This window comes from Magnolia sinica, chromosome 2 (assembly GCF_029962835.1).
Source record: "Magnolia sinica isolate HGM2019 chromosome 2, MsV1, whole genome shotgun sequence".
NCBI lineage: Eukaryota > Viridiplantae > Streptophyta > Magnoliopsida > Magnoliales > Magnoliaceae > Magnolia > Magnolia sinica.
The window spans coordinates 32,245,228-32,262,220 of record NC_080574.1 but is presented as its reverse complement, the minus strand read 5'-3'; the positions used below and the strand labels follow the sequence as shown (position 1 = coordinate 32,262,220).

Sequence of the window (16,993 nt, the reverse complement as noted above, 5' to 3'; positions counted from 1 at the left end):
ACTTTTGCAGGGCCCACCATAATGGTTATATGAAATCCACTCCAACCATTAGGTGCCACAATAAAATTTAGGCCTAATCCCAAAATTCAGGCCCATTTGTGATTCAGATGGGCACAACAATAAAAATAGTTTAGAGGGTGAATGTTGCCCTATACACGGTTTTCAATTTACGGTGACGCATCTTGTGATGATACACCTTACCATTTGGGTAGATTTCACATAAATAATATGGTCGGGCCCACCAGCCGCTGACCCCTGTGCTCACACAGTGGACCAAGCCGCTTAATAAATCTAAATCAGAAGGTACTCTAGTATAGTAATTTATTGAAAACACTTTTGAAAGGACTGTAGTGATCCCTCCACCAGTACTGAGATCTGATTTGTGGCCCCACCATGATGTATGTATTTTATCCACTCTGTCCATCCATTTTATAAGCTCATTTTAGAGCATAAATCCAAAAAATGAGGTAGATCTAAATATCAGCTGGACCACACCACAGGAAACAATGGTGATTGAATGCCCACCATTAAAAACTTTCTAGGGCCACTGTAATATTTGTTTGCCATCCAACCTGTTGATTAGGTCACACAGACCCGGATGAAGTGAAAACACTAAGATCAGCTTGATCCAAAACTTTCATGGCTCCCGAGAAGTTTTTAATGGTGGTCATTCAATCAACCACTGTTTCCTGTGGTGTGGTCTACCTGAGATTTGAATCTACTTCAATTTTGGGCTCATGCCTAAAACGAAATTGAAAGATGGATGGACATGAATAAAACACACACACATCATGGTGGGCCCAGATAGTACCACCATCGCCCAACATCATGGTGGGCCCACGAGCATTTCACGTTCTTTTCCATTCATATCACAGTCATTCCCGCCTATTCCGTGTTGATTCACGGTCATTTCCACACATTTCATGGTCATGCCTCTTTACTTCACGGTCATTTCGCGCATTTCATGGTCCAATCGCTACACTTCATGGTCATTTTCATGCATATCATGGTCATTTCCACCTATTCCGTGTTGATTCACGGTCATTTGATGCATTTCACGATCATGCCCCTTCACTTCATGGTCATTTCCATGCATATCACGCTCATTTCCGGCGATTAGATGTTGATTCAGGGTCATTTCGCCGCATTTCACGGTCATGCCCCTTCACTTCACAGACATTTCTGCGCATTTCACAGTCCAATCGCCTCACTTCACGGTCATTTCCATGCATATCACGGTCATTCCCGCCTATTCCGTGTTGATTCACGGTCATTTCGGCGCATTTTACAGTCATGCCCCTTCACTTCACGATCATTTTCGCGCATTTCACGGTCCAATCGCCTGATTTTACGGTCATTTTCATGTATATCACGGTCATCCCCGCCTATTCCGTGTTGATTCACGGTCATTTCGGCGCATTTCATGGTTATGCCCCTTCACTTCAAGGTCATTTCCGCGCATTTTATGGTCCAATCGCTACACTTCACCGTGAAATCACTACCATCTCCTTCTCCTCCTTCATGCAAATAGATATTCTCAATTTTAAGACGGTGGCCCACCTCCTTCACTTCAGATCCTCCACCAGATGATGAAACTGACCCTCTCTCTATTGACTCATCAAATGACATATCCTCGCGTTTGTCATCATCTTATACCCATTGCCATGATTGGCCGTGAGATGCATGGAAATGACCGTGAAGTGTAGGAAATGACCATGAAATGCATGGAAGTGACCGTGAAGTGAAGGAATTGACCGGCGATTCCGTGTTGATTCACGGTCATTTCCACGCATTTCATGGTCAATTCCCTTCAATTCACGGTTATTTCCACGTATTTCACGTCATTTTGCTTCACTTCATGGTCATTTCCATGCATTTCACGATCATTCCGGTGATTCCATGTTGATTCACGCTCATTTTCACGCATTTCACGGTCAATTCGCTTCACTTCATAGTCATTTCCACACATTTCACGGTCAATTCGCTTCACTTCACGGACATTTCCATGCATTTCACAATCAATTTCCTTCACTTCACGATCATTTCCATGCATTTCACGGTCAATTCGCTTCACTTCACGGTCATTTCCATGCATTTCACGGTCATTATCGGCGATTCCGTGTTGATTCCACTCATTTCACGGTCATTCTCAGAAATTCCGTGTTGATTCACGGTCATTTCCACGCATTTCATAGCCAATTCCCTTCACTTCACGGTCATTTCCACACATTTTATGGTCAATTCGCTTCACTTTATGGTTATTTCCATGCATTTCATGGTCATTCCCGGCGATTCCGTGTTGATACACGGTCATTTCCACGCATTTCACGATCAATTCCCTTCACTTCACGGTCATTTCGACGCATTTCACGGTCATTTCGCTTCACTTCACGGTCATTTTCATGCATTTCACGGTCAATTCTGGCAATTCCGTTTGGATTCATGGTCATTTCCATGCATTTCACGGTTAATTCCCTTCACTTCATGGTCATTTCCACGCATTTCACGGTCAATTCGCTTCACTTCACGGTCATTTCCATGCATTTCACGGTCATTCCCGACAATTCCGTGTTGATTCACGGTCATTTCCACGCATTTCACGGTCAATTCCCTTCACTTCACAGTCATTTCCACACATTTCATGGTGAATTCGCTTCACTTCACGGTCATTTCCATGCATTTCATGGTCATTCCCGGCGATTCCGTGTTGATTCACGGTCATTTCCACGCATTTCACGGTCAATTCTCTTCACTTCACGGTCATTTCCACACATTTCACGGTCAATTTGCTTCACTTCACGGTCATTTCCATGCATTTTATGGTCATTCTCGGTTTATGGATGATTCAAATATTACATTTGCTCTCATTACAGATAATGAAGATCCATTTACTTTTTAAGAGGCTCTCTGTAAGACCCGTATCCTGGCCTGTACTGTTCCGTAGACTTCCACGGTCTTCCCGGTCGAATTCTGGTGACCTACGATCCGTTATCGGCATTTGCCCGTAACCCTGAGTCATATCCCGTTTTTCAGAGTCGGCTCAATCCAAGACTTATATCCTTGCGACCGCGCTGACGCCGCATATTACACGCCAAGGCAAGACCCGGTCCAGGAAATGTGGGCCCGCGTTCGGTTCGAGGAAAACGCTGCGCGTTGCAATACCGAGAGAATCTCTACAATAGGTCAAATCAATCAAGTACATGTCACCTTACCCAAAAAGCAATCCAAAGTCAACCCTCTCTCTCTCCACCCATCCCTTTTCAAGTACACCCATCACTCACACATTACTCACCCCATCACTCACCCTTCCCTCTCTTTCTTACATCCTGTCTCTCTCTCTCTCTCATCTCTCTCTCATTTTTCTCTCCCAAGCACCATGAGAGCACCCCCCGTCCATGGCTCTCCATGGGAGGAGCTTTGTGTGGCCCACTCCCTACCATCTAATCCAATCCTTCAAAGCCGATCTCAACCGTTGAATCACACCCATTCGAGCTCTAGATTGCATTGGCGGAAGAAAGAAGAGGAGATCTTAGGTGGGTGATCTGATATCTGTCTTTTTGTGATTTAAGGGCCCACATTGGTGGGACCCATCTTGATGCACGCATTTTATTTAGAGGGACCCATAGTGGTGGGGTCCCTCCCACCTCCACCGTCTCTCTCTTCTTCTCTCTCTCTTTCTCTCTTTCCTTTTCCTTTGATAATGATGATGATGAGGTGTATGGCCCACTTGATGTGTGTGTGTGGCCCACCATGACATGCTATATCCATGTCATCCCCATGCTAAGGCCCACTTTGCTGCCCGTCCAACGGCAGGCCCACTGCCTGCCTGTCTGGACAGGCCCAAATGAAGAGGAAAAACAAATGTCAGCTGATCCAAGATGGTGGGTCCCACACGTGTGGACCCACCTACGATGCATGTACCTTACATCTACACTGTCCATCCCACACAGCAGCTAGCTGCTACACTGACGAAGCAAGCTCTGTGAGCCCCATCACGAGGTATCTTTTATACCCATGCCGTCCAGCCATTTCACACGTGTGGCCCACCCACACGTGGTGCACGTGTGGGATGGGACCCACTTAGATGTATTTGTTATATATCCAAACCATCTGTCCGTTTGGAGATGGTTGGACCCACTGCTGCCACTGACGTCAGCAAGTCCTGTGGGGTCCTAACATGAGGCATGTGTCTATATCCCAACTGTCCCACCGATGCACTTGATGTATGGGTCTGATCAAGACCGTCCAACATTTTAAACAGGTGAGACTCACCTTGATGCATTTATTTTTATCCACAGCGTCCATATAACAGTATTTGGACTCCACTGCAATGTTTGTGTCTTATACACACCGTCCATGTGGGATGTATGTGTCTTATATCCATGTTGCCCATCTGTCCAAGACGTAGGGCCCACGTAGACATATGTGCGGCTTATCTACGCCGTCCAGGGGTGTGGACCCATGTGATGTATATCCTCACTGTCCAGCACGCTGGACGGTGCTGGACGGTGAAAACCACCATGATATATCTGTCCACACGTCCAACCGCCTGGACGGTGGAAAATCACGAATATCAGCTTGGTCCCAAGCTGTGGGCCACGTGTGGGTGGAACCCACCTTGTTGTATCTGTTATATTTCCACCGTCCGTTGCTTGGACGGTGGGAACCCATCCCACGTGAGGTCCATATCTAGACCGTCCGTTAAATGGGCGCCTGGATGTTTGGATGTATGATGTTAAATATATATATATATATATATATATATATATATATATATATATATATATATATATATATATTAATAATAAATAATAATTACAAAAAAAAAGATTTGGATCAATCTGATCACGTGGGGACCCACCATGCTGTATGTGATCTATACCCACCGTCCATGTGCTTTGGACGATGGGGTCTTTGCATCTGGACGTGGGAAATCCAAACCGTATGTCCCTTTCATTTAGTGGGCCACACGTGTCGTGTGGACCCTACCATGATGCATGTGCTTTATCTAAGCCGTCCGACTGTTCTGGACGGGCGGGGCCCATGTTGATGCACTTATTACATCCCTACCGTCCATCTGATTTTCAGGACGGTGGGTCCCACTAACATCAACTAGTTCTGTGTGGGCCCACCTTGTGGTATGCGTTGTACCCACATCGTCCCTCCATGGGACCCTGATGATGTATGTTTTGTAATCCACACCATCCAAAGTGTCTGGACGGTGATGGACCACCTTTGGACAGTGCTGATAATGATTTGGCAGTGCTGGCAATGTTTATGTCTGGATGGTATTGATTTGCCTGGACGATGTATGGACAGTGCTGATCATCATTAGTGGGTCATGTGCCCCATGGGAAGATGTGTACGATGATACACATGTTGCACCTACAACTGTTGAAATGAATTTTTAGATGTAATCCAAGCTCCCATCTGTGAGGCCTGCCTTGATGTATTTTATGGTCTATCCATCAGGCCCACCTTGATGTATTTTGTGGCCCATTCGAGAGGCCCACTTTGATATACTTGAGGCCCATTAGTGCGGCCCAATGATGTAGCCCACTTGATGTGTATGAGGCCCATTAGTGCGGCCCATTAATGTAGCCCATTTGATGTGAATAAGGCCCATGTGTAGGGCTCACTTATTGTGTATTCGAGGCCCATGAGTTGTGGCCCAATGCGATGTACTTGAGGCCCAGGTGCAGGGCCCACCTGTTGTATATTCAAGGCCCGTTGAGATATGTGAATTTGCCATGGTGCATGTAATGATGTTTATGTGGGCCACTCCTTGGGAGCAATGTTGGTTAAATATCCACATTGATGAGCAATGATGGTTGGATGTTCACATTTTAACCTTCCATTAGGCCTGGTTAGGCCCATTTTTTACTAATCCCGATTGTTGTGGCCGATTGCCGATTAGCGATCGAGGCTAATTATCATGACTGATTGCCAATTTTCGATTGACGTGACCGATTTACCGATTTCGATTATTAACTGATCCCGATTGTCATGACCGATTGCCGATTCTGATTGTCATGACCGATTGTCGATTTCGATTGACGTGAGCGATTTGCTGATCCGATTATCGATCGATTCTGATTATTGTGACAGATTGTCGATTTCGATCGATGTGACCGATTTGCCGATTCTGATTATCGATCGATTGCGATTATCGTAATTGATTTGCCGATTCTGATTGTCGATCAATCCCGATTGTCATGACTGATTACCGATTTCGATTGTCATGACCGATTGCCGATTTCGATCGACGTGACCGATTGCCGATTTCGATTGATGTGACTGATTTGCCGATTCTGATTATCGATCGATCTTGATTGTCGTGACCGATTGCTGATTCCGATTGACGTGACCGATTTGCCGATTCCGATTACCGATCGAGGCCAATTATCATGGCCGATTGTCGATTTCGATTGTCGCGGGTAATCGAGGCCAATTATCATGGCCGATTGTCGATTTCGATTGTTGTGGCTGATTGCCGATTCCGATTATTGAGGCCCAATGTGATGTATATGCAGCCCGTATTTGAGGCCCATTGTGTTGTGCATTCAGGCCGTGTTAAGGCCTAGCATGATGTATATGAGGCCTATGCAATGAGGCCCATTGGAATGCATTTGAGGACCAGGCTATGGAGCCCATTATGATGTATGTCAGGCCCATGAGAAAGGCCCATTATGATGTATGTCAGGCCCATGAGAAAGGCCCATTGTGATGTATTCATGGCCCATGATGCATGGCCCATTCGATGTATTCAAGACCCATGTGTAGGGCCCACATATCATGTATTTGAGGCCCATGAGCAGGGCCCACCTGTTGTGTATATGCGTCCCTTGAGTAAGGCCCACTGTGATATATATTAGGCCTTTGTGTGAGGTCGTGGGCCCATTATATGTTTGGCTCTATGTGGGTTATTCCTTGGGGGCAATGTTGGTTAAATGTCCACATTGTCGAGGTCGATTGTCGATGCCGGTTGTTGATATCGGTTATGAGTATGTGACAGCATAGCATCATGATACATGCTCATACGCATCATCTGCATGTTCGTTATGAGATGTGGTTGATCATTGCATATGTCATTGAGCATGTTGTTATGAGACTCCCTGATAGGCGGAGGTTTTCTCACATGAGCACGCGGTATACGTAGGATTGATGCATGATTGGATTATATGACTCATACATCTCACATTATGATTCTTGTACGCCCTATCGACATTAGGGCCATAGCCTCCACAGGGCATATCGTGGATGGCCAAATGGGACACCGAAATGTTTGATTCTAGCATACGGGCCCCATAGATGTCCTTGGGTGAAAATTCTTAAACCTCCGTGGCCAGGAGACACCCCAACGTCTACACCGAGTGGATACATGAGCGCCGAGTGTTGAATACCAAGAGGCCGCGTCTCCCACCGTGTCGTGGTCGGTTAGGAGGGGGTGTGGCCTTACCCCGCTCGAGGGAGAACAGCTAGGTCGAGTTTGACCGGCTCGTGAATGGGTCCGCTATCGATGTGCCGGGATAGGTATTGGCGGACTATTGGCCGGGCGGATAGTGAGGTTTCTTAAGCTCACTTGGACCGTGCGGTTAGGAGAGCGGGTGCCATTTGGAGTGTACTAAACCCGGTGATGATCCCAAAGATGAATCATACCGATATGTGGATTTAGTGAGCGAGTTGCATACTCATTCATGCATTCATTCATTCACGATCCACTTGGGTTGGTAGTGCGCAACTATTTGTTACATGTGCCTTCACAATGGCTAGGATTTCGGTTGAGGCGCGCGACTAACTTAAGATCAGGTGTTTATCACATTGAGTCGGCTATCCAAATTTAGGTATGGGACTAGTTTGGATAGAAGTCCCTTGTGATGGGCCCCATAACATGCGATACTACGTACTATCATCCCAACTTCACACTCCAGCTTAGTCATTTCATTTGCACCGCATATTACATTGCATCTTTAGAATATAGCATTTGGTTTACTATGCTTCTGAATTGCATAGCCCGGATAAGGCTGATGATATTTATAGACTTGCCTATATGTTTCTGCATCACTATGATATTGCATTCTGAGCACACTTATATGGCGCGCACACTTACACCACCCTCTAAGCTTTCTATTAGTATATGCACGATAGATGCGTGCAGGTGGTGTTAGGTTGCAGCAGCATTGAGCTTGGAGCATGTAGCTGTCCTTTGGAGTTTTGATTTCGATATTTGTATTCCCCTTTCAGCATTGTATTCAAATGATTATGTTAGTAGGCACTTACCTTGTGCACACACTTTCACCACCTACTAAGCTTTCTATAAACTTAATGGTGATAGGTTGCAGCAGCATTAAGCCTGGAGCGTGTAGCGGTCTTCTGAGCTTTAATTTATTTTATATATGTATTTTCCTTTCGATATTGTACTCAAACGATTATATTAGTGGATATGTGATGATGATGTTGCTTTTGTGATTTGGGTAATCTTGTGGTTATGCTCATTACGAGATAAATGTACGTTGAAAAATCCTCCTTATAGGATCCAAGGATCGGAATATAGCGTATATACGCTGGGAGCGAGAATGGGGTACTACGGAGGTGTCAAGGGATTCGGTGATCGGAAATTTTGTAAGCCGGTTTAGGAGTTTGGGGCGTGACAATTTCCACGCATTTCATAGTCAATTCCCTTCACTTCACGGTCAATTCCATGCATTTCATGGTCAATTCCCTTCACTTAACGTTCAATTCGCTTCACTTCACGGTCATTTCCACACATTTCACGGTCAATTTACTTCATTTCATGGTCATTTCCATGCATTTCACGGTCATTCCCGGCGATTCCGTGTTAATTCACGGTCATTTCCACGCATTTCACGGTCAATTCCCTTCACTTCACGGTCATTTCCACGCATTTCACGGTCAATTCGCTTCACTTCACGGTCATTTCCATGCATTTTACGGTCAATCCCAACGATTCCGTTTTGATTCACGGTCATTTCCATCCATTTCATGGTTAATTCCCTTCACTTTATGGTCATTTTCATGCATTTCACGGTCAATTCGCTTCACTTCACGGTCATTTTCATGTATTTTACGATCAATCCCGGCGATTCCGTTTTGATTCACAATCATTCCCATGCATTTCACGGTCAATTCCCTTCACTTCACGGTCATTTCCACGCATTTCACGGTCAATTCGCTTCACTTCATGGTCATTTCCATGCATTTCACGGTCATTCCCGGCGATTCCGTGTTGATTCACGGTCATTTCCATGCATTTCACGGTCAATTCCCTTCACTTCACGGTCATTTCCACGCATTTCACGGTCAATTCGCTTCACTTCACGGTCATTTTCATGCATTTCACGGTCATTCTCGGTGATTCCGTGTTGATTCACGGTCATTTTCATGTATTTCACGGTCAATTCCCTTCACTTCACAGTCATTTCTACGCATTTCACGGTCATTTCCATGCATTTCACGGTCATTCCCCCGAGATTCTGTGTTGATTCACGGTCATTTCCACGCATTTCACGGTCAATTCCCTTCAATTCACGGTCATTTCCACGCATATAATGGTCAATTCGCTTCACTTCACAGTCATTTCCATGCAGTTCATGGTCATTCCCGGTGATTCCGTGTTGATTCACGGTCATTTCCATGCATTTCACGGTCATTTCCATGCATTTCACGGTCATTTCCACGCATTTCACAGTCATTTCACTTCACTTCATGGTCATTTCCATGAATTTCACGATTAATTCGCTTCACTTCACGGTCATTTCGATGCATTTCACGGTCTTTCCCGCGATTCCATGTTGATTCACAGATCATTTCCATGCATTTCAGATTAATTCATTTCACGATCCATTTCCACGCATTTCACGGTCATTTCGCTTCACTTCACGGTCATTCCCCAATGATTCCGTGTTGATTCACGGTCATTTCCATGAATGAAGGGAAATGAAGGGAATTGACCGTGAAATACATGGAATTGACCGTGAAGTGAAGGGGAATCGCCGGGATTGACCGTGAAATGCATGGAATTGATCGCGAAGTAAATGAAATGAATGAAATTGACCGCGAAGTGAATGAAATGGATTTTCGACCATCGACCTGATGGAATCTTGTAAAATAAACAGGTCGGTTGGCTAAAGTAGCTTCTCCTACCCCAAAATCATATAGGGTATATCAAGTAACTAATTTTGGTTTAGAAGAAATTGTTGTTAAATGAATAAAGAAAGAAAAGAAAAAAAGAGAGAAAATTTTTTTATATGCTTATATATACATATTTATATAAATGTGTTAGAGAAAATTGTAGGTAGAATAAAGTTCTTCATGTAAAAAAGTTTAAAATAAAAATAAAATAAAAAATTAAAAAATGCATAGACTATTGATACAGTAGTTATAGCTACGGTTATAATCCGTATCCATAGGGTCTACAAGATGCGCGTGGCTGCCAGATGGGCGTGGCCCCGCCGGACAGGCTAGCAACTGGCGCGGGGGCCGCTGGTTCGGCGAGCTCACCGCGGACAGTCCTCTATGGCTACGGATTATGGTAACTATGGCTACGGTTACAATTCGTAGCAATAGATCTCACCGTAGCATACAACACCATTCTGCTTTGAATGTCTACCCTTAAAACCCTTTTAAGGGTCATGGAAGTTTTGGATCATTATGAAATTTGTTTTTCCTCTTCATCCAGGTCTTTGTGACCTTATGAATGGATTGGATGGAAAAATATGTTATGGTGGGCCCTACAAAAGTTTCAACGTTGAAAATTAATTTTCCATTGCTCTTTGTGGTGTGGTCCAGTTGATCTTGGGATATGATTTTTTATTTTTTTATTATTATAATGCTCCGAAATGATCTCGAAATATGGATGAACGTTGTGGATATAATAAATACATAACTGTGGGGCCATGTAACTTTGATATCTTTTGAACCGTTCGTACAACTCGGAGTCCGAAGAGCGTCAGCGCCTGTCTTCGAGCACCAGCCGATCCGGTTGAAGGAAAAAGCAGGGGCATTTTTGACCTTTGGCAAGTCGCCCGTACAGCTGATTCTTATTCCGGTAAGGTAAAATGGGGTGGGCTTCATCGGGTAATGGTGTCAAAGAAGAATGCCGAATTCAGAGACGGGTATTTTGAGGGGGGAGGGAGGGAGAGAGGGTGATGCTTCTGAAATCTGTTTCTACAGACAACCATAACACAAAGAAATACATATATACATATTACAAGATACATATACTTCATACCTGGGAAAAAAAAACACTACCACAAGTTATAAACATATTTTGTTACAGCTGAGAGAAGTGCCTTACTACCCTATAACTGACGGAAGTATCCTTTGCCATCCTTTCATCAATTCTACCTTTTTCGCTTCTTCTGAAATGCCCCTGTCCACTTTGCACTGGCTGCAACTGCTACGAGAAAACCCACCACTGCTCCGATTTGAAATGGGAGTCCTGCATCAATAATTCTACTTTCCTCTTGTTCATCACTCAATCCAGGTTGTGTAGGGCTTTGCGGCAGACTGCAAGGAGAAAAGAACTCACCACAAAGACCCAAGTTCCCTTCAAAGCTTGATGGTGGGAAGGTCGAAAACTGGCCTCCCAAAGGGACTGACCCGGACAATCGATTATGTGCTACGCTGAAGCTTGATAGAAAGCTAAGGTTGGTCAGAGTAGCAGGTATGGTCCCTGAGAGATCATTGAATGACAGATCAAGAATCTCCAAGCTACTCATGCCCGATAACTCATCAGGAATGCTTCCCAAGAGATTGTTCTTCATCAGATTCAACACGTGCAGATTCTTCAGTTTCCCGAAATCAGGTGGGATTGGCCCTGTGAGATTGTTGCTGTTTAAATCCAGCGTTGGCGGGAAGCTTGTGAACTGATTGTACTGCAACACGCTTGCGCTTTGACTGCGTCTGATAAAGAATGGGAGGTTGGAGGAGGACACTTCCTGCGAGGCATTGCTGTAAATGAGGCCCTTCAACTGCGTCAAGCTTTCGGGGATTTGCCCGGTGAGCGAATTGTTCGAGAGATCCAAGTAAAAGAGGGAGTCTAGAATCCCAAACCATGAAGGGATGCTTCCCCCCAGCCGGTTCCACGATAAATCCAACAGCTGCAACTTACTACAGTTCCTCAACCACGACGGGACAGAACCCAAAAGACCGCAGTTTGGAATGACGAGAACTTTTAAGCTTGCAAACCCAGTAATCCCATCGACGGGCATTTCTTCGCCATGGAAATTCGTGGTGAGTACCAGAGTCGTTAGGTTCCGGCACTGTTGTAGAATCCCCAACGCGGACGAGATATTACTGAGGTTGCTACTCGTTAGCGATAGATAAGAGAGAGCCTGAAGATTTTTCAAGCTATTGGGAATTTCGCCATTGAGCTTGTTTCTAGCAAGGTTTATGGTTTTCAACTCTTTGCATGAGGAAAGATTATCAAGAATGCGTCCATGAAAACGATTCGAACCGAGATTGATGGAACTGAGGTGGGCCATCACAGTACAATTGAGATTGACCTCACCTTCCATTGAATTGTTCCTCAAATTAAGCACGCGGAGGGTCGGCAAGTTTAACAAGGAAGTGGGTAAATTGCTGCTGAAATTATTCGACTCAGCAGAAAGATACTCCAGATTTTTTAATTCACTGAAAACATCAGGAATTATCCCGGTGAACTGATTGTAGGAGAGATCCAAATTGACAAGGTTGGAAAGATTACCGATTCTTTTACTCAGCCCCCCAGAAAGCCCGTTGTCTTGAAGAAAGAACCACCTCAATGTCGACACACCAAACAAATCATCTGGCAAATTTCCTGTTAGATTATTTGAATCGAGTAAGAGCTCATGCAGGGAGCTGCAATTTCCAAAACCTGCTGGGAAAACACCGCTGAACGAATTCATTGAGAATTGAAGAACTCGAATTTGGGCTGAAGAGTTGCAGATACCAGGATTGATATTACCAGAAAACCGATTGTTACTGATGATGAAATGTGTTAAATTCAAAGACCCGACAAGGAGGGGATGCTGGCTGGTGAATGAATTGTCCGAAACGTTGAAAACCCGTATCGCCGGTAAATGGGCATCTTGTGGAATCAGGCCGGAGAATTCATTGTAACTCAAATCGAGGATTTGCAATTGCTGCAAATGGAACAAATCCGACGGTGCATCACCTCTGAGAGAATTGGAAGAGAGATTAAGGAATTTCAGCTGATCCAAACCGGACAATAATTTCGAAACATTTCCTTTCAATCCCTTTCCAGCAAGATTCAAACCAACTACCCTTCTGCCTGGAACCCCAGAAGATCCACTGCAATTAACACCAACCCAATTGCAGCAATCAGAAGAAGAAGAAAAAGAAGAATTGGGCGCCCACCCATCAATCCTTGAATCCAGACCATTCAGGAAACCTTCCAATGCTGCCAAGTCCTTTGAATTACAACTAACATTCTGAGACTTCAAGACTTGAGCTTGGAAGCAAAACCACATGAAGATGAAGAACAGGCAAGAATCTCCGAAACCCATCTCCAAAAGACAGAAAATTAAAAGAAAATCAGTAGAAGAGAAACAGAGCCTGGGTTTTTAAAGGTGAAGATGGAGAGCTTGTAGAACCCAGCATCTGAAATTCTCTCAAATGCTGGTTTGGGTATTTCTACTCCTTAATATGAAAGGGAGGGAAAACCGCGTCGGGAGAAAAGTCATAGCTTGCATGTTACGATAGTGTGCACTCACGGGCTGTTTGATTTTCCAGTTTTGCCGCGTACTGTCTACCGGATTTTACTACTTACTTTTTTGACACGGAAACCAAAAACATTACGAAATATATACCGGTTACACTACGATGTATTTCGCTTATCCACACCGTTCATCCATCGTGTCATTTGAATTAATAAAATGAGCAAAAAAAATTAAAATATATCCAAAGCTCAAGTGTACCACACCATATTAAAAAGGGAACCGTATACTTATCATTTACGTTAAAAACTTTGTGGGCCATTGTTTCTTTTGGTGTGGGCCACTTAAGTATTGTATCTGCTTCATTTTTTATCTCATGCTTCAAAATATTGTAATAAAATAGATGAATAAAACAAATATATTTTATAAATCTTGCGCAGTAACTTCATGCGAAAGGCGTTCGCAGGAAATCCGCGTCAATATATCAAGTTTAACGCCGCTTGGAAATCGGATTGCATACCGATCGGCGCTCTTGCTCTTACCATACCAAGTAAACTCAGTATGTATGTGGTCTATCCACGCCGTCCATCCATTTTTTTCATCTAATTTAAGGGGTTGAGACCAAAACTGAAGTATATCCAAATATCAAGTGCATCGTTCCACTGTAAACAGTGGGGATAATAATTTCCACTGTTGAAACCTTATTAGGCCCCATAGTGATGTTTATTTGTTATCCAACCTGTTCATAAGATCATACATACATGGATGAACGGAAAACAAAAATATAAGCTTGATCCAAAACTTATGTGGCCCCTAAGAAATTTTCAACAATAGAAGTCCAATTCAACTGTTTCATGTGGTCTGGGCCTAAAGGCCCATGAATAGCCCACCAGCCTGAAAATGAGTATAGGATCTCGTGAGATGCGTCTGACCACACCATCGTCGTGCATCTAGCTGAACATACTTTCTCCAGTTAAAGGGAAGAAAATACCCATGCGGTATCCAGGCCATGAATCAGGTGGGACTCACCATGGAAACGATCTGGCCCATACATCACGCACGTCCACTCATGATGTAGTCCACACACGAGGCTTGTTATTAGAATATTAGGAAACAGGATCTCTAATTGATTGTATAGCCACCTCAGTATATATTTTACAGTTGTAATTTATCTTCTTTTTCTCCTTAGATACTCCTTCATAATAAAACAATATACAAGATTGGATTATCTCTCCCATTACTACAGACCATAGTAACTCTCAATTTTTCTCATGCACGTACAGCCCACTAGATGAGTGGGCCATGTTGATTTATGGAGGGGAACATTATTGCATTATCACATTCTCACCCAACGCCGAGAACTACTCAGAGAATGTGGAGGCTAATGGCTATTATCAAATGGCATTGGAGATATGATTGAGAGTGATTGAAGCACGTGTACTCAATGCAATGCAAAGTAGGGTTAATTGAATTTACAATATGCAAATTTGCAAATGAATGTTTTTCGAATCTCACACGTGTGCATAAGGTTTTTGGCCAAAAATATTTGGCTTCAGCACGCTGTTCTCTTAATTATTCTAAGTTCTTTTTAACGTTGGGCGCGACTCCTAAAGCCCAACGGATGATGAGTTATAATCAAAACTAAAACTTACTATTTATAGTAAAAGTGGAATTAAAATAGAAAATCGACCATCGATATGGGGTTATTTCGTAAATCCAGCTTGCGTAACCCAGAGTAGCGAGGTTGGGTGGCTAAAGTAGATCATTCTACTTCAAAATCATATATTTTACGCCCGATAACTCATTCCAGATTGTGAGATACACCCGATTTAAGGTCCGACGGTCCGGATCATTTTTATCATCAACCGGGCCTTTTTTGATCCATCTTGGCCATGAAACTGTCCGCGCCCCGCTCTACATCTAGAGGCCTCAAAAGCAACGGCAGTAGACAAAAATAGCTAATCATCAAAATTCATTTTTGGAGAAATCAAGAAAAATGATAAATAGTAGAGTCTAATCCTTTGATTTTTGAAAAAATATGAACCGTCCATAATACGTATCCCTAGATGGACGGATCTGATTGATGCATCTCCCTGCCACGTGGAGGGATGGCTGTACCATATTCCGGTTCTCCTGGATCCACCATATCAAAATGAAGTCCAACTGATGTAACTGCCGTTCCCCAGTCTTTCTAGTCAAAGTAAATGGCAGAGCATTTCCAACTCCAATCCTTTCAATTCAAACGAAGTTGAGAGGAGATTTCAGATATGTAATTTTCAGGTTTGATTTCTTCAAAAACCCAAAACTTTGAAAAACAAGTACCTATTCTTCTTCTTCTTCTTCTTCAGTCTATTTCTAATTGTTGGACACGGTGGTGGATTTGTGCAAATCCAAAACCGTGTGAGAACCATGTATGCTAGCTATGAATTGAGATTTTTTTCTAAGTTTAGAGTACTAGCTGGGTTAAGATAACAGTAGATATTTTTCTATGTTTAGCTGCCCCTAGGAAGCATCTAGATAGGGATACCTTAGTCACTTCACATAAGGAGACAAGCCTATAAAAGGCACCATTGTATTCGTTTCTTACTCAATTCAAAATACAGCAGTTCAGCTCTCTTCCTCTTTCAAGTTTTTGTTTTCTATTCTATGGTGGCTGCAGCCACACGTCAGCAAGAAGTTGGGTTTTAACCCCAATAAACTAGTATCAGAGCCGTTGATCTTTAGGCCTCATCAACAAGAAGCGGGTCCCCTTCCAAATGAGCAGCAGCCGTCACCTGCACCAGCCACGTTTCCTCCTTGTTTGGTTTTGAAAAACCCAACAAATAGCAAAATATAAAAATTGCCTAGATTTTTTTGGGCCTTGATAAAATTTAAAAAAAAAAACTGCCTACATTTTTTTTTTTTCCCATCACAGAAGCAACATCTTCCAACACAAGTAGGTTGTTGATTAGCATTAAGAATCCACTGTCCAAATTTTTAGATTTTTAAAATTTGTCAGTTTTTTCTTTTTCTATCATCTCAAGTGGTGGACGATCTTTGAAATCTTGCAAGTTTAAGCAGCATATATATTGAAATATTTTAAAATGACAAGTACAATACAACCTCAAATACCCAAGTTGTCTAAGGACAACTACGAAAAACTGGTGCATACAAATGAAAGCTTTCTTCGGATCTCAAGATCTTTGGGAGATCATCGCTGACGGGTACGAAGAGCCCACAACGGAGCAAGAAGCTGCCTACATCACTGAACAAAAGATCAATCTCAAGGATCAAATAAAGAAAGATAAGAAAGCTCTTTTCCTCATCTATCAAGG

General features: G+C 43.4%; 1 protein-coding gene across 1 annotated transcript; it reads right to left on the bottom strand.

Annotated features, from left to right (window-relative positions):
• Positions 1-11,100: 11,100 nt before the first annotated feature.
• Positions 11,101-13,557, bottom strand: LOC131236908 (phytosulfokine receptor 1-like). Its single transcript, XM_058234438.1, has one exon. It carries the CDS (start codon positions 13,527-13,529, stop codon positions 11,364-11,366), a length of 2,166 nt encoding a protein of 721 aa, XP_058090421.1. The 5' UTR covers positions 13,530-13,557; the 3' UTR covers positions 11,101-11,363.
• Between the last annotated feature and the right edge of the window lie 3,436 nt (positions 13,558-16,993).

Bases quoted from the DNA above. Each gene is read 5' to 3' on its own strand.
- LOC131236908 (XM_058234438.1), bottom strand. From the start codon at position 13,529: ATGGGTTTCGGAGATTCTTGCCTGTTCTTCATCTTCATGTGGTTTTGC.